This window comes from Pteropus alecto, unplaced genomic scaffold (genome assembly GCF_000325575.1).
Source record: "Pteropus alecto unplaced genomic scaffold, ASM32557v1 scaffold605, whole genome shotgun sequence".
Taxonomy (NCBI): Eukaryota; Metazoa; Chordata; class Mammalia; order Chiroptera; family Pteropodidae; genus Pteropus; species Pteropus alecto.
In genome coordinates, this window is record NW_006437456.1 from 183,782 (window position 1) to 210,320 (window position 26,539).

General features: G+C 33.9%; 1 protein-coding gene, 1 non-coding gene and 1 pseudogene across 2 annotated transcripts in view; 1 reads left to right on the plus strand and 2 right to left on the minus strand.

Annotated features, from left to right (window-relative positions):
• Window positions 1–3,594: 3,594 nt before the first annotated feature.
• Window positions 3,595–3,703, minus strand: LOC112481868. The gene has a single exon (XR_003047063.1). It is a non-coding gene; the product is annotated as a U6 spliceosomal RNA (small nuclear RNA).
• A 6,061-nt stretch (window positions 3,704–9,764) lies between these two features.
• The window catches only part of KIF5B (kinesin family member 5B), a 37,134-nt gene continuing 20,359 nt past the window's right edge, over window positions 9,765–26,539 (minus strand). Inside the window, exons 14-26 of the mRNA XM_006914469.3 lie at window positions 26,087–26,293; window positions 25,334–25,477; window positions 21,271–21,459; window positions 20,526–20,643; window positions 19,882–19,943; window positions 19,676–19,785; window positions 18,775–18,876; window positions 17,606–17,666; window positions 17,422–17,493; window positions 17,147–17,251; window positions 16,033–16,249; window positions 15,432–15,582; window positions 9,765–12,199 (exon numbers count right to left, since the gene is read on the minus strand). Of these exons, the coding sequence (XP_006914531.1) occupies window positions 15,452–15,582; window positions 16,033–16,249; window positions 17,147–17,251; window positions 17,422–17,493; window positions 17,606–17,666; window positions 18,775–18,876; window positions 19,676–19,785; window positions 19,882–19,943; window positions 20,526–20,643; window positions 21,271–21,459; window positions 25,334–25,477; window positions 26,087–26,293 (1,518 nt within the window). The 3' untranslated portion in view covers window positions 9,765–12,199; window positions 15,432–15,451. The remainder of the gene's footprint in view (window positions 12,200–15,431; window positions 15,583–16,032; window positions 16,250–17,146; window positions 17,252–17,421; window positions 17,494–17,605; window positions 17,667–18,774; window positions 18,877–19,675; window positions 19,786–19,881; window positions 19,944–20,525; window positions 20,644–21,270; window positions 21,460–25,333; window positions 25,478–26,086; window positions 26,294–26,539) is intronic.
• Window positions 25,534–25,652, plus strand: LOC112481867 (annotated as a pseudogene).

Below are 26,539 nucleotides of genomic sequence, written 5' to 3' on the forward strand. Positions count from 1 at the left end.
TGAATAGTGCTACATTTTGCTGAAGAAACAAAAATTGTGTTTGATTATAAGATACTGGCCTAGACCTCACTGGTAGTGTTATTTATATACAGTGTATTATATTTTCTAAATTCTGAAAACTCAAAATTACATAAAACACTTGTCCCCAAGGATTTCAAGTAAGAGATTGTGGATTTTTTTTTACATACATGTTGGTTTTTTTAGTTCACTTTTAGATATGTTGAATTGTAGCCGCCATCAAGCCTTCAAGTATAGCCTGAATGCAGTTGGGTATATGAGTTAGAAATTTATGGGAGAGATTAGGCATGGAGAAGCAGATTTTGGATTTTTCATTATATAGACAATAGTTAAATAGATATCATAAGAGTACATGTCAGAAAACATGCATTGTCAGAACAGCAGTGGGAACATCAGTGTGTAAGGGGTAGATAAGTGACAAAGGTAAGTGTGGCAAAGAAAGTATGAATTGGCCTGAGCAGAGGTGCAATAATTCTGGGCTATGACGAATGACCACAGCCCTGGAGTCTGCTGGCTGCAGTTCTCAATAGAGTTATTGTCAGATACCAGAGTGAACTCAGTCTTCTGGAGTGTATATGCAGAGGGAGGGGTAAGAAAAGTCTTTGATGGTGGCCTCTGTGTCCAGGCTCAGGAATCTAGACCTCAACATTCCTTAATAACCAAGCATCTTTTCATCAGTCCTCCTAAGAATGGGTGTTCAGGCTGCCTCTCCTGGAAGAGTTCTGTTAAAGGGTCTGCAGTTTCCTAGCCCCATCACATCTCTGTGGGCCCAATCTTCTAGCAAGTGCGCCACATCTTAAAATTAACAAGCTACTACAGTAGTGCAGTTTGCAGGAAGTTGGTCCTCATCATCATACTAGGCCAGAGGAGACCAGAAAGAGGTGTTGATATCTTCCTATTTATTCCTTCAGATAGGCTGTGTTGCAATCCTTAACAGGAGCATTTAGAAAATACCTGCCAGTGGACGGCCACTTTCAAAGAGGGGGTAATGGAAAGACTTCAGGTCCACCTCCAACTTGCCCACTGCAAAACTTTTACATCTGCTCCCCTGTATAACGGAAGAAGAATCCTTTTTTCATTTTCAGTTGAATGTTCTCAGCCTTAAAATGTGTGCCTTTTGTTCATTCTAATTCGCCTACATCTGCATAAAACAAAAGTTCATTTTTAGAGCAGTGTGGAGGGAGACTGTGCACAATTCCAGTTATTGTATGGAAAAGCTGTGCGCCTAACGTTTTATTCAGCAAGAAAATAATATATCCAAGATGTTAATGTGGGTGTTTTCTGTAGTTCATACTGGTGATGTCTTGTCTATCGCTCAAGAAACAATGGGCACTTATTTGGGAGTGCTTAGATTTAGTTACATTACTTTATTTTTTATTTCAAATGGCTCTCAACTGTTAAGTGGGTGAAAAAAAAACAAGTTAATTTCATAAATGTTTTAAATAATTGTCGTAAGTTCTAATTTTACATACAGCAGAAACATTTGAAAGTTTATAATGTTAATATTATATCTTAGCAAGCAGATATGAAGAACATTAAATAAATATTTTGGTGTTTATTATGACACAAGTATATCTAGTCTTCGGCTAATTCTGTGCACATTTTCGTTTCAAAATCACTTCTCTTCCAAGATGCAAATAAATGGAAGCATATACCATGCTCATGGATAGGAAGAATCAACATTGTTAAAATGATCTTATTACCCAAAGCAATCTATAGATTTAATGCAATCCCTATCAAAATACCAATGCCATTTTCAGAGTGCTAGAATAATCCTAAAATTTATATGAAACCATAAAAGACACTAAATAGCCATGACAATCATGAGAAAGAAGAACTAAGTTGGAGGCATCGTACTATATGATATCAAATTATACTACAAGGATATAGTAATCAAAACAGCACGGCACTGGCATAAAAACAAACACAGAGATCAGTGAAACAGAATAAAGAGCCCAGAAATAAATCAATGCCTATATGGTCATTTAATCTATGACAGAGGAGGCAAGAAATACTATGGGGTAAAGATGGTCTCTTCGACAAATAATATTGGGAAAACTGGACAGATAACATGCAAAATAGTGAAACTGAATCACCTTCTTACACCATATACAAGAATAAACTCAATGGGTTAGACTTAAACGTAAGACTCCAAACCAAAAACTCTAGAAGAAAATATAGACAGTAAACTCTCTGATATTGCTATTAGTAATCTTTTCCTGATATATCTCCTTGGGCAAGGGGGGAAAAAAAGAAAAAAATAAACAAATGAGACTACATCAAACTAAAAAGTTTTTGCACAGCAAAGGAAAACATCAACAAAATGAAAAGACAACCTATTGAATGGGAGAAGATATTCACTTATGATACAACAGATAAGGGGTTAATATCCAAAATATGTAAAGAAATTACGCAACTCAACAACAAACAATCCAATTTTTAAAAAGGGCAGAAAACCTGAACAGTTATTTCTCCAAAGAGGACATGAAAAGATGCTCAAGATCACTAAACATCAGAGAAATGCAAATTTAAACCACAATAAGATATCACCTCACACATGTCAGAATGGCCATCATCAATAAATCAAGACAAGTGTTGGTTAGGACGTGAATAAAAGGGAACCCTCATGTATTGTTGGTGGGACTGCAAATTGGTACATCCACTGTGGGAAACAGTTTGGAGGTTCCTCACAAAATTAAAAATAGAACTACCTTTTGACCCAGCAATTGCACTTCTGGTATTTATCCAAAGAAAACCAAAACACTAACTCAAAAAGATAAGTGAACCCCTATGTTCACTGCAGCGTTATTCACAATAGCCAAGATATGGAAGCAACTTTAGTGCCCGTTCAATGATTGGGTAAAGAAGTTATGGTACATATATACAAGGGAATATTACTCAGTCACAAAAAATGAAATCTTACCATTTGCAATAACATGGATGTACCTAGAGGGTGTTATGCTGAGTGAAATAAGTCAGACAGAGAAAGATAAATATCATGTGATTTCACTTATATGAGGAATCTAAGGAAAAAAAGGAACAAATTAAACAAAAACAGACTCATAGATGCAGAGAACAAACTGATGATTGCCAGAGGGGAGGGGATTGGGAGGCTGCATGAAACAAGTGAAGGGATGAAGTACAAATTAGTAGTTACAAAACAGTCATGGGGACATAGAGTACAGCGTAGGGAATATAGTCAATATTATTGTAACGGCTATGTGTAGAGCCAAATGAGTGATAATCAGGGGGATCGCTTCAAAAATTATATAAATGTCTAACCATTGTACTGTATACCTGAAACTAGTATAAAAATCAATTCTCTTCCAACACTACTGAACTGTATACTTAAAAAGGGTTAAGATGGTAAATTTTATTTTATGTATATTTTACCACAATTAAAAACACTTCTAAATCTTCAAAATTTGGAAGCATTCACTTAAATGAAGAAAGAAGTACTTTCAATTACTGCTTATTTCAGTTTGAGAGACCTCATGGATTTGTTTTCATATAAAGTGATTATGAAGGTTTGATTTTCAGATGTTTTATGCATATACTCAGAGAAACATTTTACTTAAAAATATGGAACATTTCATGAATTTGTGTGTCATCCTTGTCCAGGGGCTGTGTTAAATCTTCTCTGTATTGTTCCAGTTTTTAGAACATGTGCTACCAAAGTGAGCACCACATGTTATATTTATAACTCTAGAAAAGATTACTCTGCATCACAGATTTATAGAGCAATAAAAGACCTATGAGTCACATCGAGGTTTTCAAATGACAGTTCTTTGTTCTACAAATGAGCAAGTTGAGTTCTAGATTAGCTCAAGAACCTGGGACTAGCATCTAAAGCCTTCTTCAAAGGGGTACCACTTGGTGACAGAATAGAAAGCTGAGCCCTGAAAAGTCAAACATACTGTAGATAACATTTCAAAAAACAAACGACACAAAAAAAGTAATTACCTGCTCCACTTCACTCCCTCATACCCACTCTGCAGAAGCAGCCACTTTTATTTATTTTAATCTCCAAATCTCTACTACTCCATGATTGTTCATGTTTAAGCATTATCAGTTGTTTTATCATTACTGAAGATGAGGATTGAACCCGCTTCTACCACCATCAACACACACACATAAACAACTTCTCTCAATAAGGTCATATCATGAGTTTAGTTAATCCATGTTTACGCTGCTATGACAATGAAATATGCCAATCACAGTTGAGTCATCTAATATACTATGGCAATTTTTCCTTTCTTGCTTATCTTTTTGAATTGGTACTTTTTTTTCTTTCGTAGTGTTTTATGTACTATTTAGTCAACCCTAAATTCCTCTCCAGTTATATAGATCTCCTCTCAAAATATTTAAACACAGTAATTACTCTATTTTGTCTTGGAAACATATCTCTGGTAGCCTTCTGACTGTCTCTAATCTGGGCTCTTTACGCTGTCACCTTGGTGATTTCCTTCTTTTGTACAACCAACATCTTCCCCTTTGTAGCATAATCCCTCATTTTGGTCAAGCAATAGCTTCTCGATAAAAGGTACATAAGTAAAATTTTTGAGAATTTGTGTATCTGGAAACCTTTTTATAGGCTGGAGATGATTTTCCCTCAGAATGTTGAAGGTATTGATCCATTTTCTTATTGCCAATGTTATTTGATAGATTCTCAGTCCTTTGCATGAAATCTAGTTACTTGTACTGAAATTTCACAATGATGTACTTTAGTGTGGGTCTATTCTTATTCATTGTGCTAGGCATTGGAAACTGATGGCTTTCAGTTAAACTTTCTTGACTTATTTCACTGATGATTTCCTCTGTTCTGTTTCCTCTGTTCCTTTTTATGAGATGCTTATTACTCAGATCCAAGGCCTTCTCTTCTGGTCTCCTAATTTTTCTTTCCTATTTTTCAACTTTTTGCGGGGGGTGGGGGGAAGGGTGTTGGCTACTGCTTTGTGGACAATTTCTTCAACTTCATCTTCTAAGTCTTCTATTGAGTTTTTCATTTCTATTTTCATTTATAAGACTTTTTGTTTTCTGAATATTCCTTTCCTATGGCCCCTTGGTTTTTTATTTTTTATTTTTATTGGAGTCAAACTTTTTACTATTTCAGAACCTGAGGATATCAGTGGTTCTTTAAAATGTCTTTTTCTTGCCTCATAGTCCCACTTTCTTCCATCTTCCTTCCTTCCTTCGTTTACTCCTTCCTTCTTCTCTCTTTCTCTCTCTCTCTCTCTCTTAATCCTTTCACCTTAAAGCCTTCCTCAAATGCCTGGCTATCCCTGGCTGTTTGCACATGTTTTGGTTGGGGCCACAAAGTAGCTGACTGGAAGAAATTGGAAGATTTGTTGACTGTAGTGTTTCTGAAGTTGTACTCCTTCCTGGGGTATTTCCAGTGTCAGCTGTCAGATTTTTCACAAAGGAATCTTCTAATCTCCTGGCTGGAGAGCATGAGCTTGACTGCCAGCATTAAGTAGCTAAGTGAGGAAAAAGGGCATAGGTTCTACATATTCTGATTATAAACTTTCATATTATCCTCTGCATCAGTCAAGGTCCAAGAGGTTAACTATAAACTGGTATAGAGAAATTTAAAGAATACCTGTCAAGGGGTAAGGGAGAATATCAAAAGAAGGCACAAACTTAGAAGGGAGTTCTTTTCCTCATGTCTGGGATTCAGATCTTGTTGGCCAAGGCATGGCTGTAGCCACTGGTTAGCAGAGTTTACTAGGTTGTCTGGGGTCCCAGGGAAGCAGAAAGCATCCCCCTAGGGAGCAGTCTGACCGAGGCTGGCAGCAGGGAACCATGGCTGGGACTGGGAAAAAGAAAACACTTCACTGAGATACAGGTGGGCCAAGGCTGGAACGCCCCTACAGAAGATGGGCAGGAAGTGCCTCACCACAAGGCTGAAGGGCAGGCTCATCGAGGGAGTCAGGACTTCAGGAGCCTACTTGCCAGCCAGAGAAGTGGTCACAAGGCCAGGGCCAGGGCTGTAAGCTCACTATGGGACTGTGTATGCTGGGGCTGAGTGCCACTGGATGTCCTCTCCCCTTCCACACACCACTGACAACTGGATGGTAATAATAAGCAAAATGAAACATTCCAGAGGTAAGGAAAAAGATATGCTTAGAGGGTCCAGCTCATTATTATCACAGTGTAGGCAACTGTATTAGTTTGCTAGGGCTGTGGTAATGAAGTACCACAGGGTGACTTACAGAAATTTAGTTTCACAGTTCTGGAGGCCAGATGTCCAAAAGCAGGGTGTTGGCAGAGTTGGTTCCTTCTGAGGGCTGTGAGGGAAGGATCTGTTCCAGGCCTCTCTTCTTGTCTTATAGATGACGGTCTTCTCCTTTTATCTCTTCATGTATCTTCTGTGTCTATGTCCAAATCTTTTATACCTGTCATAATGGATTAGGGCCACCCTGATGACCTTCAGTTTATTTCTGAAAAGGCCCTGTCTCCAAGTAAGGTCACATTCTGAGGTATTGGGGGTTAGGATTTTAACATGAATTTTGGAGGACCACAACTCAACTTATAATTGCAATGAAATGTAGATTTGAAGATGAGATGTAATAAATTGAAAACTGGCACACTCCTTGTTTTCAGTATGGAATCCCACCCTCAACTGTTTCTGGTGTTTTCCTGTCTAGAGATCCTCTATTTTACTCTTTCTAGAGAATAAACACACAGGCATATGCTGGGATGTTGGAGGCGCAGCTGCCAAGCTGTGCAGCACTGAAGGTTGTTTGGAGGTTAAACTGAGGTCCTAGACTGTCAACTAATCCTATTTTCAGCCTACTTTCACTCCAACATCCAGAGGTACCTGTCACACTCATGAACATTAGGGGATTCTACAGGGGGTGGTGGGTGGGTTGCTTCTTGGCATTCCCCACTGTTGGCTTAGGAGTCAGGTTTCTCGGGTCTGCTGTTTTGCTTTCATTTCCAAAATGTTATTGCTGTTGTCTCCTGTTGTTCTGACTTTATAAGTTTATCATTAATTTTGGAATTTAGATTTACAGAAAAATTGCAGATAATATCCTTATACTGTTAACATCTTAATTGTCACTGACCTTTGTCAAAACTAAGAAATTAACTGGTAAATTACTAGTAACAGATTTCACTAGTTTTTCCACTGATGTCTTCATTGTTCCTGGATTCCACACTGCATTTAGTTGTCACATCTTAGTATCCAATTTGTGACTGTCTTTCCTTGTTTTTCATGACCTTGATACTTTGGAAAGAATACTGGCTAGGCATTTTGCACAATATCCTATTTGTACATGTTCCTCATTAGACTGAGGTTACGGATTTGCAGGATTAACAGTGGCAATATGCCCTCATCACATATTTGGGGTACATGATATCCATATATCACTGATGTTAACCTTGAACACTTGGGTAACATAAAAAGTTCAGCGGTAGCTCTCTTCTGTAAGGCTGATGGTAGATAAGGCTGTTCTAGAACTAGATTTGCTGGTAGCAGTGGAGATTAAATTCTACCCCCTTCAACAATAAAGGTTAGGTGGACACCATTATCTGATGTGCAACAGGGCTGGAAAGGCAGCCAAGGAGACTGGACCCACAGTATGGATATGGCTAACAGAACAAGCACATCTAGGGAAAACAGATAGGCAGCCAACTACACTATGCAGTATTTATCATCAGAGTATCAATGATGGAAAACAAAAAAGCTGAGAGCAGTTGCCTTAATCTAAAAAATAACGATTCCTTGCCATTACCTGAGCCAGTTTTCCAACCCGAAACACACTGAAGAGGTTGGGTTCCCAGGAGGAAATTCCTTGCAACACAGCAAGTACTGACTTTAACAAGTCCCCTGGTCCTGCCCCAGGAATAATTATGGGCTTATACTCAGGTAACTGTACACTGAAGGGGGATACTCAAATATTTTGAGGGAGGGCTGTGGGAAACAGGGTCTAAGTAGACACTGATGCCCAGAGATCTGAAGCACCATCATGGGGAGTACAGGAATAAAAGGAATGCTGGTCAAGTTATAAATGTGTATGTACTAAGTGCTCACATTAAAACTGCACGTGCTCTATGGACCCTTCTGGTGGCCACTCCCATCTCTGTATTTATAACCAGAACTGACACTTAGTAACTGTCATGGCTCCCCACATACACCTTTAGCCTGTGGGATATAGGCTGAAGCCAAACAGAAGCCTCTGCAATTGCTACGCTCTCCCCTTTCACACTGCCAACCAAAATAGTAAATAATGAGCTCTTTTCAGATTATAAGACCAAAAGCAATTCATTCACATATAACAGACAACACACATGTACAGTTTTGCCCCAGGGCCATGTTAACTCTCCTGCCATCCTAAGTGTGAAGAGATCTGGACATCTGGTCATTCCATAGGATGTCACATTGACACACTTGAACTTACTGAACTGGATAAACCAGAAATGGCTAACACACTGGAGGCCCTGATTATGTTACCACAGTATGGGAGATAAATAAACCTTAAGATTGTTTCCATTCAATCTTTTCCAGGAAAGAAAAAAACGACTTGGAAGCTCAAAGAGCACACTTAAAATAGCCAAATAATAAAGAAGAAAAACAATAAAGAAAAACAATGCACAACTGGTTGCCACTGGAAAATAGGAGGGAAGCAACTCACTTTGAAACTCACAAACAATGGGAAAGAATCAAGCATTTATACTGTTTTTCCTATATGTAACCAAATAGTGAATGAGGGCGTTTTTCTATTGCAGCTAACAAATGAAGGAATGATACAACTGGAATACTGCCGTTCCATAATTAATTGATAGATCTGGGCCTTCTCTAACATCAATGACAGCTCATAATCCAGTAAGAGACAGCTAGACATTGTGTCATCTATGGGGTAATACTGCCCCCCCTTCAAAATGAAACAAAAAATCTGAATCTGATTAAATCTGTGGACCAAAAACAAATTTACAATACCAAAAGGACAGAGGAGTATGTTAAATGATATCGAAGGAATGCATAATCAGCAAAATCTGGGAAACCTGACAACCTGTTTTCTTCATAAATTAATTGCAGGGGAAACAAGAGATGGGGGGACACTAATGTAATACATAGATTTTAATTAGATCTTGATTCAAACAAATTATTCACAAAAAATTTTTTTTCTGGTGATAACGGTATTTTGGTGTGTGTGTTTTAAGGAGTATATTTACATACTGAAATCTTTATGAATAAAAGCATATCTAGGATTGTTTCAAAATAATATGAAGGGGGGTGCACACAAATGGGGTTTCGGGTTAAACAAGATTAGCCATGAGTTGATAATTGTTGAAATTGAGTGGTACTTGGAGATTCATTATCTTCTCTGCTTTTATATATGATTGAAAATTTCTATAATAATTTAAAAAGATAAAAACAAAAAAAATCCAATCACCACTAGTATTTAGTAAGTCTTTAGTTTTCTCCAGCTAGACTTGAATGACCACTGAGAAAGTAGTGAAAAACAAACTTTAACACATCTTACACAGGTTAATAATTCAGGTTCAGATGAACAGAACCATGTAAATCACACTAATATGTTGAGACTGATAATTCATTTCTAGCTCTTAATCCTTCAGCCTACATATTTAATACTGTCAAAAGAATACACAATACATTAGCAACAAAACATTCATGAATGACATATTAGTCAATATTTTGTCAAAACAGAAGGCCACTGAATCATATAAAATCACTCTAATACTTCATTAAATAAGTTTAAAGAAAGTTAATACATTTCAAAAAAATTTTCTTCTTTATTTAAACATAAAACACATTTACAGCATGCAGGTTAAAGTAAAACTTAAAATTATATGGCGTCTTCCAAAACCAATTATCTTTGAATGTATCTTCAAGCACTGAAAACAAACCAACAGATTCCACAGGTAGACTCAGACTCTTATCACTTCATGTCAAATTGAGTTATGCACAGTAGTATTCTTAAGTTAGGCAAATAATTTAATTGATCATTGTGAATAAATATTACTTTTATTTCACCGTTTCTTTTCTGAACCATTTATCAATACCAGTCAAAGGAACATTTATATATTCGTTCAAAAAAAAAAAAAGACACTGCAAATTGAAATAAGTGCCAATGTTCTAGATGATCAGAAATTTTCACTTATAAGAGTAAATGCTGTGTTTAATGACCTACATAGCAAAGAGTTCACTGAAAACATATTTATGAAATTCTTTGTACACTTTGTGAAAGTTTGAAATTATAAATAGAATCACTGAGAAATTTTAAAAAACCTAACATTGTGTATTCTGAACTACATGCTAGTTACAATTCATTGTTATACAGCACCAATACCCGTGATACAGCTAATAAGAATGAAACTACCATATTTAGACGAGAAAAAAAATTCTGCTTCATTTATGAATATTGCCAAAGCAGCAAGTTTTCATTTGAAAACAAAATATAAACATTTACGTGTATGTAGCCAAATATTTCTCCATTTAGAAAACTATCATAATAGGCTGGAGCACTGCTTCTTAGTTAATTGCATTATTTCAATCTTGCTGCGCCAAAGTTTCATCCTAATTCTTTGGAGTGTTTCCTTTGATCAATCCTAAAAGCAACACAATCATTTTAAAGGTTGCAGACTACAACAGCAAAAATTTTTGACTGTTAAAAAAATAAATAAATAAGTTTATCTTTTAAATGGAAATTATATAAAAGTGGAAATTACAATAGTTAAGGAAATAGAAAAATAAGCCAATTATGATCTGAGTCTTCTGACTATGGCTCCAAATTTATTACAAATATCTGTATATAAAACTTTTTCAAAAAGTTAATTCTGCCAGCCAGATCCTAACACAGAACTTACCAAATTTCTTTCTCTACTGACTGAATAACCTTAAATCCCCATTTTCCCCAAATTTCTGCTAACACAGTTGCAGTCGCCCTCCCCCCACTGATGAAGCAAATATTGAAATCTCTTTCTCTATTACTTTTAGAGATTCCTAAAACAAACTGTTGATTTAGTTTAATCATCTGAGGAAGAGGTGGCAAAAAAACAAGTACACTTAGCACTAACTACAAAATTAAGGGCTATAGCCAAAAAAATAATTTGAAGATTACTAGTGACTTGCAAACGATGACCTATTTCTAGGTTAAACAAGAAATAAATTATATTGTATAACAGTGTAGCAGGTTAAAAATACCTCAGGGATTTCAGACCAAAATTTACCTGCATATTTATAAATTCTCCATATTATTTTTCCTGTTCTTCCACTTTCCCCCCCATAGGCTATAAATTTAGATCAACCAATACAGTACTAACAATATAAAATTGTTTTATCCTATAATTTATTTCACTATATTAAGAGGACAAATATCTGTCCAATTCTTATGTTAACTAGTAGGCTCACCAGAATGAAGCAGGGTATTTTCATTCCATCAAGCTATGCTGATTATAGAACAGGGAAAAAGAGAAATACAATTCCTTTTCAAACTCTTTCTTAAACTGAGATTTACTTTTGATGTCAAATATTTCTATTCAAGAAAATTCAGCAACATGCATTTCATGAGATAATTATGTAGCCTTACTCAGTCTCAAATGCCTATTTCGGCAGTTTTAAGGTTTCAGTGCACATACAGTAGTAGTTTTCAGAAGCAAACTTCAGAGATGATACAAATAATTTTGACTCTGAAATCATTTCAAGGGATATTGAAGTACAGTACTGACTTGATACATTTTGTGGGCATGTAGTGTTTAAGTGGTAAAATTTAAGACATTTAACCTAAGTGTTCCATTTTCCCTAACATAAGGAAGACACTTTAATAAGAAAAACAAGAAGCGGTAGCAGCTAGGTAATTTAAACTGGGATTAAAAAATAAACACAAACAAAAAAAGTACAAAAAGCACAATCCTATACGGTACAGTTAGCTTGGCACAGTGAAAACTAAATTTAAGACATAAAAGACAAACTGTGTAATAAATAGGGCCACAGTTGTAAACTGTAATTTTTCCCTCCTAAGACGCCAAAATTGCACTCTAGTTGTGTTGGGAAGCAGCAGAGTTTATAAGAGTGGGTAGGAAACAGCTGTACAGGCCAAATATAATTTATACATTAAAAAAGTTATAATTCTACAATTCCCAGGGGGTAAAGGTTATAGTCATTGAATGACTGTTTGATATTAAGTCCTCTTCATACTCCTATTATTTTCAACACCTGAAAATGGGAGAAAGAAGACAGAAAATATTTTTATTTGCATAAAACTTGTGTCTGAGATAAACGTGAAAGGAATAAAATATACCAATAGTTTATAAACATTTTGGCCAACAGTTTTGACCACTTCCCCCAAAATTAAAAAAAGGCAGCATTAAATGATCTGATTTCTTTTCCTTTAAACTTATCTCTTACATAGAGCTATTATGAGCAGTACTATGTTTAAAAGGCCATTCATTTTTTATTTCTCCCCGAGAGCTACGAGTAAGTTGATGTATGAATTATATCTTTTCTTTTTTTTTAAAGATGGAAGCCAGTAGACAGTGTCAGTGACATTCTTAAGCCAAGGACCACTAACTAGGAATGTTATATATTTTGCAATTAAAAAAAAAAGGGAGAGGAGGTTAAGAGGGGTGGAGAAATAGGAATACCCAAGAGGTGCATATGGTAGAAAAATGACAATGAAAATAAGTATCAGTAACTGTTACCTGGAGGCATCCCCATATTAAACTGTCTACTCACCAATGTGTTTAGAAAAACTCAACATTCAAAGTATGCAAGCTAGAAGACCAGCCATGTAAAACTGGGTACTAAGAGTGTCGGTATTAATATGTTGCCATCTTCCCCCAAAGTGAAATGCTTTTCTTAATAATTAAAAGAATTTAAAAATTCTTCTATAAAGTATTTAAGTTTTTAGTAATTTATAACTTAAGATCATATACTCCTCTCCACCACGGTTTAAGATTGATTGATGCAATAATTAAAAAAAAAACAAAAAAACCTCTACTATCCTTCGGACTAGCAATGAGACAAACCTGTAAATGTTTATACATTTATAATTACTTCAAGTCTCAAAAATCTTGTTTAGCTAAGTTAGCTATCTCTCTCTCATGTGCTAATAAACTGCTGTCGTTACACTGGGATCAGCATTCTACTTTCAAGCTAAAACCTGGCTACATCTAACAAAGGTCATGATCTATGTTCTCTGCAAATGATGTTATCAGTTCAAAGTTTACATAGGAATTTTAATCTGAGCACAATATACACAAAGGATAAACTTTCACCTATATCCAGTTATGCTTTCAAATGCCCTTGCCCACCTTCAACTTGCAGAAAAGAATCCGTTTTGTAATAGGTAATAACATCTTAACTTGTGTAATTCTCAAGAATGACTTCTATTTTACTAATAAAGGGGCTCAAAAGTAAATACAGCAGGTCCTCAAATTGCATCGTTTTGTTCATTGGTGTTTCGTTATAACATCGATGTTTATATTAATTAGCCTATGATCAAACTGGCTTCATTATACATCATTTTGCTTAAAGTTGCAGAACTTAGCAATGACATTTAGTGAGAACTTATAATACTCCAAAGGAGGGAAATAGAGGCCATCCCTAACAGGCAGGAAAACTAGCTATTTTATGTCTACCAATGTGACACGATATTAAGCACATATAACTTACCATATAGTCTTGGTAAAAATGTTTATGCTAAATCTAAAATTGCTTTTAATACATAGGGAATAGAGGAATAAGGCAACTACAAACAGAAACAATCAAACACACCTAGAAAGTGGCATATGCCCAAGATAACTTGCTTAGTCTCTCTTTAGTAAGTCAATGTCATTATAAAAGGGGGTTATTTTAGATTAAAAGAAACTTAAGGAATATAAGCAAGTGCAAACAGTGGTCTTGAATTGTACCTTGGTTTAGATAAATCAGCTGTGAAGGACTTAAAATGAAGAAATCTGAATAGAGACTGGTATTAGGTAATATTAAAAATATTTTTAGTTGCTAATTGTTAGCTATATTTTGTTGATAATGTTATTGTGGCTATGAAGAAAAATGTTTTAGAGATATTAAACAGGTCATGAATGGTTAGAGTCAAAATGAAAAAGAAACTGTTAAAAAAGTCACTTGCTCAAGTTCATAAAGTAGGATTCAAATTTAAAACTTCAAAGTCTGTGCTCTTTTCACTTTATTGCTGCCTTTTAAATCCTATACTATGTGACAAAAAATATTAAATTATTTGTAATGTGAATACTCCAGAATACTGCTTCATTCTCTAAACTGAGAACCAATGTTATGCAAAACATCAAAGTAAAAACAAGATTAAAACAAACTGACTTTAGTATTTGTCAGAAACAACAGTTAACCATCTCATAATAATCTAATATTTTTAGTTTCTAAAGCATCTACACATTTGAGACTTCTGAAAGAATTAAAATATTAGGCAGCTATTAACCAATCATGTTGTAGAAGAAAATGTACAGGATATATTACTAAGATAAAGAAGTAGGTTACAAAGTAGCATAAGTAGAATAGGAGTAGTATGTTATTGGAATATTTATTAACAGCTTAAACCTTTTAATTTAAAAGTTATAATATGTAAAGAAAGCTACAGAAAAATACAACATATTGGGTGGTATCTCTAGATCATTTTTATCTTCAACTTTGCGATATTTTTTAATCTCCTACAAGGGAACGGATATTACTTATAAATTAAAAACAAATTAATAAATATAAGAACTTATAAATCTGTTCAAAAAATCACTTGCAATAGGTAAACAGAAAAGGACACAGAAATAACTCAAAAAATAAGTGGGCAAATAAAAATGTGAGAAATTCAATTTCATTAATAATAAGATGTTTATTTTGGCCTATTATGTTCAAAGCTTAAAAACTACTAATACTCAATGCTGGCAAAGATGCAATAAAATGGGGAGCATCTTTGGCTAATATGCCATTTGGTGCAGTCTTTCTGGAGAGCAGTGTGTTAATATGTATCAAGAGCCTTAAAAATGTTCACATTTTCTTATAATTTCACTTTTGGGAATCTTCTGGAAATAATAGATAAGCGAGTATAAAAAATTTTTCACACTTCAAATTTCATCTATAGAAATTTCAATTTTGGAAAATTTCAAATATAGAAAAATTAATATACTTAATTACATGCCCAGTAAAAGGGAATATTTATAAACTATAGTATATCTATTAGAATACCAAGATCTTCTAAAATGATCTAATGTTAGGTTGAAAACAATAACATAAATTTGAATAATATGATCTGAATTATGAAAAATAGACTAGAAGGAATTATGCCGTTACATTCACAATTACATACATTTAAAAAATCATGACATTAATGTGAGAATCCAAAAAAAATGTTTAACATTTTTCTTTAGTTTAACATTTCCATTTACAGCTATGATTCAAAAGCCAGATACAGACTACAAACCTGTGGGTACGGTGTAACCCTTACACTTGTTTGCCGCCTCCACCTCGTACTGCCACTGGCTGGCTGTTCTGAGTAAACGCACCTCCTCCGCGAATTGCACTTGGATGAGTTGGAGAAGCTGCTGGATGTTGCCCAGGACGAATAGGTTTAGCTAAAACAAAAACCAAAAACTGGCTTTAGAATAAATCTTAATACACTATAATGATTTTTTAGACCTCTTTGTTTACAATAAATACCCAAGTGTTTTGTTTTTCTCTGCTTTTTTGTTTCTTAGAAAATTCCTCTAGCTCTCTTTTTAGTTATATCCTTTCTTCCAGGACCTATAAAATCTAGCCTCTTATACCTATTCCTTTATCAATGATTATTCTGAAGAATGAAATATTGCTCAACACAGTTTTCTCTATCCCTGACCACTCTTGCTTGTCTAGTTCCTATTTATCTTCTTGTCCTGTTAATGTGGTTATTCCTCAACTTCTTTGTCTCTATGGTAATAACAAATACCACCATTACAGCACATAATTAATGAATCAGAATATGTTTGCAAGTAAATGAAAACATTCAAACTAAGCAAGGTTTAAAGGTTTTAATGTGTTCAACTAACCAATTTGTGCTGAATGTCCTCTTCTGGCCATATTCTTTGACCTGACTGCTTCCTTTATACGATCTACTTCTTGCTGATACCGTTTGCGATCACGAGATGCATTTTCTTTGGCTTCTTTCAGTGCTGACTCCAGAGCTTTCACTCTCTCAGCTGTAGCTCTAAGTCTCTTTTCCAACTTGGGAAGTTCACAGCGAAGATCTGCATTATCACGTACCAACTAAAAGTACATGAAGAAAATTAGGATTCTAGCTTTAATAAGATGATTGGATAAAGTATGAACATTGTATAATTTCTCTTTAGAAAAAAAGTAAAACTACATTTTATACTAAGGTTTTCCAATTAGCTAACTTAATTTAGGCAGCAACAAGCAAGGAATACATACATCCATACATATCACACATATGTATTATAAAAATTTTATTTAATTTTTTTTGGAGGGAGTTGTTCCTACCCTCTACTAGGCAATAACAATAAGTTAGAACATAATATTAGGTCTCTTCATTAAGATATTAATCTTTTAGAAATGAATACCCTTTAAACATACTAAGATCCATGAGCACCCATAAATTTAGCAACCCCCTCAGGAAGTTCTGAAAGCAAAAAAGGCTAAAACTTCTTTAACCTTACTCTAGGTGCAAACATCTAGTATAAGCATCAGGTTTACAACAACAAAGATATGCAATAATTTTGGAGCAAAAAAATATTTTTGTAATTAAATCATTTATCAAGCCATAATTAAAAATAAGACATAATAAACACTTTTTAAAAAATATGAGCTGCCTCATGATATTATATATTTCATACCTGGGGCATTAAATGTAAAAGGACCAAAAAAGTTGTATTTTAGTTGCAAAGACCTAACAGATATTTTAATTATCGTGAGCAAATTAAGAAAACTGACCTGGATTTTCAGAAAGTAAGAATACTTACTTCATTGGCTTCTTTTGATAAAAGGGTTGTTAAAAATATTAATTTCCCTAAAAATGTGTAGTGGTTTCTTTATATAAATGCTTGATAAATGGAATGGCTCAGGGTATGAAAATTCAAATAAATACTTGCCACTCCTTAAAATTCTTACAATGCTGCAGCTACCACAAAATATATTCTTTATTACCTGCTTGTGCACTTTAGTGAGTTGTTCGAGATTATTTTCAAGAAATGAGATCTTTTGCTTTTGAGCAGCACTGCCTCCAGTGTCATCAGAATCGATTTCTGCACTCTGAGAAAAAGTCAATGAATACTATTAAAAATTCAAAGCTCAAAGAAACTCCTAAACTTAACCAAACAAAAACTGTTATGTCATAAAATTATTTCACTTATGAATACAAAGCATTACACATAGAAGGCACCATTTATATAGATACCCACATCTAAGTATAGTTATATTACCTTTTTAACTCTGGTGGCCAGGTCCTGAACAAAGAGCTTCCGCAGGTTATGTAAAGTCTGAAGTTCTTTTGCCTTAAATTAAGAACAGCAGTGTTTTTGGAGTTCAGACTTCAATTTTAATACAACCAAGAAGAAAAAACCCATTAACATTCCCCAATCCTATTTATCTTCAGGTTTTTCTTACCACTGTCTCTTCCAAACCCTTCAAGTCTTGTCTTGCTTGTTCTCGTCTATCTTGCATAACCCTAGACAGAGGAAAAACATACATACATATTTTCGACTTTTGATTCTATAAAATTCTAGTTTTATTTAACTCAAGAGTTGAATCAAATTTTTTTTATCTGAAAGAATCAATTCTTGAGTTCAAATAAATGAAAAATGCTTATTTTTAAAAAGTTTACTCATGTTGTCTTTCAAAGAAATTCTTAAGCCTTAAGATCTCCTAAATCTATAACTCATCAGAAATAACTCTCCTCGTATAGCAGTAGAAGAGATAAAATGTGGCAGAATTCAAATAATAATAAATCACTTATTTATATTTAGAATATGTCACATACAGTATCCTGTTATTCATCCAAAATAATTCTGATTACCTGGAAATTACAGAGACAATAAATTATCTAAGAACAAAGTATTTTACGTATTTTACTTAAAATTACTTCCAAAAAATCATGGTTGAGATTCAGCAGAATATTTATAAAATCAACTCTGAGCTGGTCCTGATGATGGTGTTATCATTCTAACAATAGCAGTTCATTTACAAACTTTAGAATGATGGTGTTATCATTCTAACAATAGCAGTTCATTTACAAACTTTCTCTCATAAATTCAAGGCATGTGAAAAATTATAATTCTGAGTCTTCTATCTGCTCAGATTCTAAAAACTTGAGTACTGACTGACTATAGTCTTAGTAAATTAGAAAAAATAAGTGGTGAAAAACCTCTGTTCAAAAGGCAAGGCTAACATACCAATGTCCCTTTATGCAAGATCAATTTTGACAAAAATTCAGTTTTTTTAGCAGATCCTAAATCTTTTAAATTACTTAATGCCATATTTTAGGTTCATTCTTGACAGATCTTGACATAAAATGTTGGCTCAGAAATAGGAAACAGTCTGATAAATATGAATCTGAATCTTAACCATCACTGAAATATCAGACCTTGTTTCATTAAAGCACAAGGCTGATTTACACTGCAAATTTTTAGGTATAAATCAAACCAATGCAGAAGGTTTAAGAAAAACACTCTCTAACCTATACAAAGTGAAAAATGTATCTACTGGATACATCCAATAGCAATGCCTGCAATCCTCTTAGTTTTTAATTTTCAGTTTAAATTAAAACATTTACTTACGTGAGTTCATGTAATTTTTTGCTCTTTTCCTGATCTGTAACTTTCAACTTCTCATGTTCTACTCTCAGACGTTCCTGCTCTAACATCATTTTCTGGTTTTGGCTGAGAAAAAAGGGGCGGGGGGAAACCCCAAACAATATCAACACCACTGCTTTCTAAATGTTATCATTAAAATTTTTCAAAATCTTAAATTCTATAATCTCGCCACTACAAATAACCAAAGGTTTCCTGTGATCCTGTCTGCCATGGGTGCCATAGGTGCCATGGGGCTGGGGGGAAGGACGGGGAGAAGAGGGGAGGGAAGAGGACCTGGCTACTTCCAGCTATACAATATTTTCCAATTTTGGTTTGAAACCATGATTTTATTCTATATCTTTCATCTCTCTGAATCCCTGTCCCTGAATCCATTAGGTATTACTAGTAAGACCCACATCCCAAATTGTTATCATTTTTTCTTACATACCTCTGATTTAGTTGTAGACTTCCTATTTTTACACATTCTATGCTATACAAATATGGTTATGGAAGTAGGAAAACTGTCTTACGAAGAGAACTTATATTTAAAAAAAAAAAAAACTTAAAAAAACCACGACTTCCAATAAAGTTTTTCTCAATAAAGAATAATTTTTAAAAGGAAATTAAGAAAGTGATTTAGAGGCGGTTTCTATTTGTAACAATGGTTGAAGTTTGTTTTTCCTTTTTACTGAATAGTTACATCAAAAGATCTAAAAAGTACTTCACCTGGAACTCATAAGTTATAAATGAAAAAGTTATAATTTCAATGAAAAGGGCAGATATCTAAAAAGAATATATTGTCCACCAGTAACCAATTATTCCCTCTTGTCTAAATAGTCAATCTTTCTTAGCTTTTAATATTTAGAGGAAAGAAAAGTATACTTACTCTTGAAGATCAGTAATAAGTTTTTCTTTTGCCTCAACTTCATCTCTCAAGCTACTAATTTGTTTCTGATGAGTTTCTCTGTGGCTTTGGATCTGCTGTTCAACAGCTTGCTAAAATTATTGGTGGGAAAGGACATTAAGTCAGACTAATAAAGATTAATAATGATGGACTAAAGCCATTAGAATCCAATGTTACATCAAACTTGCCTTAACTTCATTTGCAGTCTGAACCTTATTTAAGTGCTCCTTTTCCATTTCATGGACTTTCTCTGTTTGGGTAGGAAGAGAAAACAAGAGAGAAAATAAGCCTTAAAGTTCTTCATAGAAACCAAAGAACAAATAGGTTTTATGAGGAATATGTATGTTCCTTAGCAATACTTGACTTTAAAATATCCAAATGACAGATAGTAAATCTTGCTTTCCAAGCTCAATGATATGTTGACTGGTACATTTTAGCTATTTCCTTTGTATTGATATTAAGGTTTCTTTTATTTTCTTTGCCTAATCCCAGAACAGATGGGTTAGCGCATGGTAGGGAAACGAAACAGCTTTCTTAAGTTTCTATGTCAAGATTTATGTGTGTATATATACACACATACACACTTCACATATGCACATGCATATATGTATTAACTTTATAACTTTGTGGGAAATTCCCAGATTGACTACTTCCATATTCAAACCCAACTTTGAAAAGTTTCAAAGCCACATTAAAGGCCATATTTGTTTACTATGCCAAGTTATCAGTATTCCTACGATTCTCTATCAGTGTGAATTATGTTTACTACAATTACACTAAAGTAAGCACAAATTAATATAAACATAACTCGGAAATAATTGAAAGTTAATACCTTGTGCTCGAAGCTGAACTAGTTCTTCACTGAGGGAATCAACAGATTCCTCTAGCTGTCTTTTCTTTTGTTCCACATTTTGAAGGTATTCAGTCAATGACTTGATTTTGGCTTCATGCTTTTGGGAAAAATATAATGATGTGAAATGGAAAAATTCTCATGCACATATTTTATTGTTAAGAATATTTGAAAATAAGCAAGTTTTATCAACATACATAAACATGTAATATACTTAACGAAGATACTTAAACCTAAAATGTTCAGGGGCCAAATTTACAATGATGAAGAACTTCATCAATGAAAAGGTCATCTATATAGCTTATAACACTTATAACAAAGGTACTGAAAGCTGAAAAATGAAACATTCTTATTGTTATCACCATATGACATAACCCTCTTCCCTTCTACAATTCCTAACTTGACGAATGGCCTTATCCACTCAGCTGCCAAAGGCAGAAAACTGGCCCTGCAGTTTTGTCTACCCTAGAATTCAACTGGATTCTTGAATAGTCACATCAATCACATCTCTCTAGTAAATCTGTATGTTTAACATATACATGTTAATACAACCTGGTTATATCATTCATGTTATTATAAAGCAGCTAGACTAGGAAAAACTGATTAAATTAACCTATTTTGGTGCTCAAAATAACCTATGGAAGTTCATTTTCCTTAAAACTTTTACAATAAATAAAAGTTATGAGACTATTCAAAGCATGAAGAAACTCTGCTCTGTAATACATACTTGAGAGATACGAAGCTGGCATGCTGCTAACTCCTTTTCATTTTCTTCCATTTTTTTGTTGCTCTCAGTTTGTGTGCTCTCCAACTGTTTGCAGCGTTTTACCATTGTTTTTACTTCTGACTTCATTTTGCTAATATAGAGCCTTGCAACAGTGAATTCTTCATCTATCATGCCAGTTCCCTCAGGCTGCTATGAGAAAAAAGTGAAATAAAAAACAAAAGACAAAAATATCCAGTGTGTGTTTAACCAATTAGATTCTAAAACCAAACAAAATTAAATATATTTTAATATAACTCAGTATTCAAAGGAAGTCAGGGGCTTTTATCTTTTATTAAATATTGGGTGATAAAGAGTAAGTAAAACAAAGCTAAATTTTTGCTTTCCTTTCTAAAAGTTAACAATAATACATGCCTACAGGGAAAAAAATAATGTAAACTGAAAAAACAAACCAAAAAACCTCTGATGAATTGTGCCTCTTTCAGTATTTGGATTTCTTCTTCATAGGCCCTCTTTAGGAAGTTTACTGTTAATCATGTGTAAGTCCCATTTAAAACTTAACAAATAAGGCTAAACAGGTGGCAGGGAAAGGATGACTTTAACCTCACAAAGGAGAAATTGTGGTCACTGTACTATCCAAAACTTTCATGGGTTTCACTATGAAATTTCAGTACAATAATCTATGTCAAAATTAAGTGGAGCTTTACGTAATAAATAACTGTGTTTAAGGATAGTCAAGTTCTCTGATAGCTTTAATGGAGATAGGGTTATACTGGAATAGTGACTGTGATATAATTATTGGTGACATGATTAGTTTTGTTCTGATTCTTTTAATCCCTTTAAGAATGCTACCCAAAATTACAGCATTCAAAAGTATGATTTAAATCCAGAGTTTAAGAATCACTGACTTGGAACTCAAAGGTCTATAAGACATCACCAAGTGTGCATTTTTCTGTTAGCTTAATTTCTGGATCCCTCATGCCCCAGTCAACTTATTTCTTTGTTGTATTATTCTCAGTTTTAATTTATGTTATTTTGCGATTTTTGTGTAGTTTTATAAAACATCTTGTGGTAGGCCATAATAAGGGTTCCCCAAAATGTCCACATCCTAATCCCTGGAATCTCTGAATATATTATATTTCACGGCAAGGGGGGATTAAGGTTGTAGATGGAATGAAGACTGCTAATCGGCTGACCCTGAGCTGGGCTGATTATCTTAAATTATCCAGGAAGGCCCAAAGTAATCACAAGGGTCCCCATAAGTGAAAGAGTGAGGCAGAAGAGTCAGACTAAGAGCGATTTATTGTGAAAATTCAAGCTGTCATTGCTGATTTGGAAGATGGAGGAAAAGAGACCCTAAGTTAAAGGAAAACTGACAACTTCTAAAACCTGGAAAAAGAAATGGATTCTCCTCTGTAGTCTCCAAAAGGAAAAGCCTTACTTCTTGATTTAACCCAGTAAAACCCATTTCTGACTTCTGACCTCCAGAACTATAAGATAATAAATTTTTATTGTTTAGAAAAAATTAAGTGGAGCTTGAGAATAAAATTGTGTACATGACATGATTATTAAAAAATTCCAAGAATAAACCATTATAGTAACAATGCAAGATACAAGGTTAACATACGAAAGTCAATCACTTTCCTATATACCAGCACTAAACAAGTGGAATTTGAAATTCCAAACAGTGCCATTTACATTAGCGCCAAAGAGGAAAAAAAAAAAAAAACAAAACACTATGGCATAAATGTTATGAGGAAACTATAAAATACTGATGAAAGACATCAAAAAAAAGGAAATATTCCATATTCATGGAAAGACAATATTGTTAAAATGTCGATTCTTCCCAACTTGATCTATGTATTTAATATAATCTCAATAAAAATCCCAGCAAGTTATTTTGTGAGTGCTGACAAACTGATTCTAAAGTTTATATGGAAAGGCGAAAGACCCTGAATAGCCAACACAATACTAAAGAGCAAAGTTGGAAGACTAATGCTACCCAACTACACGATCTACTATAAAGCTACCGCTATCAAAATGATGTGATATTGGCAGAATAAACAAACAGGTCACTGGAACAGAAGAGAGCCCAGGAATAGACATGCACAACTACAGTCAACTGATCTCTGAAAGGGGCAAAGGCAATTCAACAGAGATAGTCTTTCAACAAATGTGCTGGAACAACTGGCCATCCCCATGTAAAACAATGAATTATGACAGACTTTTCATACCTTTCATAGCAGCTTTATTTATAACTGCTAAAAACTGAGAAAGTAACCAAGATGTTCCTCAATAGGTAAATAGAAAAACAAGCTGCTACATCCACACCATAAACTATTAAGTGATTTTAAAAAATGAGCTATCAAGCCACAATAAAATATGGAAGAAACTTAAACGCACACTGCTAAATGAAAGAAGCCAGTCAGAAAAGGCTATATACTGTATGAGTCCAACAGTATGAAATTTTGGGCAATGCAACACTACAGAGATCTTCTTAAGGGTTCGAGGAGAGGGATGAATACGTAAAGCACAGGATATTTGTTAGGGCAGTAAAACTATTATATGATACTGTAACTATATTATGCATTAGTCAAAATCCATACAACTGTACATGCTAAGAGTGAACCATAATGCAAAAAACACAAAACAAGTGGAGCTCAAGCAGTGCTTAACTGATGATGTGAACAGGAAAAGAATTATGTGCAAATGGTAATACTGAGGATCCATAGATTTCTTTTCAAAGAAACCTATCGGCAAGGCTGACTCGCTTTCAAAATGCTACAATAGTATATACAGTAAAAAAGCAGTCTAAGTGTCAGGGAACTTGTAACACTCGGCCACTAAACACAAGCCATTTCCACTATATTTTCTCTATCTTTACCACAGGTGAAAAAGTGGTATATTATTTGAATATGAAATACAAAGATTTTTTTCTAAAAAGAAGTTGCATATCTACAAAGCAAATTTTGAACACCATTCTAATGTTCAGTGATATGAAGTAAATCTACTTTTCCATCCCAAGAGTCTCATATAAGCTCTAAGCATTTCCTATTACTTCACCATAAAAACAGGACAGAATGTTCAGAATGTTGGTTAAATATTGTTCCAATATTTAACAATAACATTTCCTTTCTTTCAATGAGGTGAGCTGACATTAAGAAATGACATTAGAGAAGTTACAAGAATCCTTGCCTTCATCAACAAATAGTTCTGAGTAACATTTAAGAGAAAGAATGTGTGCTCCAAACCAAAAACCTTTATTTCATTTCCAATTCTTGTTAAACATGGCTTCTTAGTATGCTCTCATTATAAACCTAAGTATAAATTTGTTCTGTATCTATAACAAATACCTACTACAATATAGAAATCTTTCATGCTATATACATGTTTTTGTAGTTGAGTCTTACTTTGCTTTTTTGGTCTTTTATTTATTTTTAACAATTGTAGCATTTATTTGGATTTGAATGGTCTAACTTTAAAAATCTACCACGTCACTATGGTAAATTTTTTTACCACATGCCTAGCGATAATTAATATTATTATCCTTAATAAGATTAAGATTATTAGAAAAGAAAAAAGGCATAAATGTGGCCAACTTTTGATAACTGATAACTCTGAGGTTCATGATATTCTATTATCTCTTTGAAATTTTTCATAAAATTTAAAGAATAAAGGATTATTTAGCAGTGCTCATCTTTTATCTTTTTAAAGCAACTACAGACCAATTTATTAATAAGTTTACTTCCTGAGCTAATCTTCACTTTTGTTCCAATTATGAAATATCATGTATGGTAATTTATTAACATAATTTCTAAGTGCAAAATCTTTACATAGTAGAGGAAAAAAACCAAACATGGAGTCCAAATAAATGCTACTTACTGAACATTCATCTACCTGAGTACCCCATTCTCTTCTCTTTTCTATTTAAAATAAAGATAATACCATCTACTACATGTGACTATTGTGAAGATAATGTGTATGAAAAGACCTTTGAAAAAAATAATAAGCAAAAGTAAAGGCTATATACAGATAATTACACTTAATAACTAGTTATTATATTTACCTTCACGTCATTATTTCCTACAGCAATTCCTATTTCTGCAAGGTCTTTTAGTAAAGATGCCATCATCTCAGCTGCTCGTTTTTTCTGGTGGTTGGTCATTTCCTTAAGTTTCTGAAGTTCAGCATCTATACTTGCTAAAGTTGCCTAGTAGATCCAAAAATAAAAGGTAGTTAAATCTATTAAACAAAAGATCAATTTTAGTCTATGGCCATGCCACCCTGAACAAGCCCAATCCCATCTGATCTTGGAAGCTAAGCAGGGTTGGACCTGGTTAGTACTTGGATGGGAGACCACCTAGAAAGACCAGGTGCTGTTGGTGTAAAAAAAAAGATCAATTTTAATACTGACAGCTATATCAAGTTTTCACCTAACAGTCACAAAACCATTATTTTCTGCTTTTATTTTCTTGACTATTATCTACTAAGTTCTAAGTTACCTTCCAGTTCAAACCTAAAAATATTTTAGACCTAATAAACAATGTAATCATACTGTGCTCCATTAAGAGCAGGTAGTTAGCATTATTTCACTAAATTTTTGAGATTGGGTAATGTTTTCTGCCTAGAAATGAGAAATTTCCAAATTAATAAATTTGATTTTTCATTTATTGCCATAAGTTTCAGCAAATTTATGTTAGAATGGAATTGACAGTTTTCTAGATGGCTGGCATTTTTTTTTTTTACCCACCTATATACTTTTTAATATTTCAATTAAGAATATGTGTACTAAAGTATTAAAGAAAAACTTGTATCCTACCGATTTCTGATTCAGTTCATCACTAAGTAATTCATATTCCTTAGTTTTGTCTTCAACTTCTTGAGACTTCTGATCATAATTAACAGCAAGTTCCTCCAAGGCTTGTAAAACTTCTTTTACTTCTTCTTTTGAGGCATCGTTTTCTGCTTGAAGGCGATTCAGCTCAGCTTGCATATTATCTTGATCTCTTCTGGTAGATGCCAGAAGCTAGGTGAAAAAGTATATTTTTACCAATTCTGTTTGCTAAATTTAAAATTCTATTTGCTAAGCACAAAGGGAAGAAATGTAGATGCTATAAAGTGTGGTAACATTAATTCATTCAACAAATTTACTGAATGTCTATGTACAGGCACTGTGAAAGACACTGTGGGAGACAGAAAGGAAATCAAATAAAAACTTTGCTATTGAGGAATCTAGACAAGAAGATAGGTACATAAAAAAATGTAATACAAG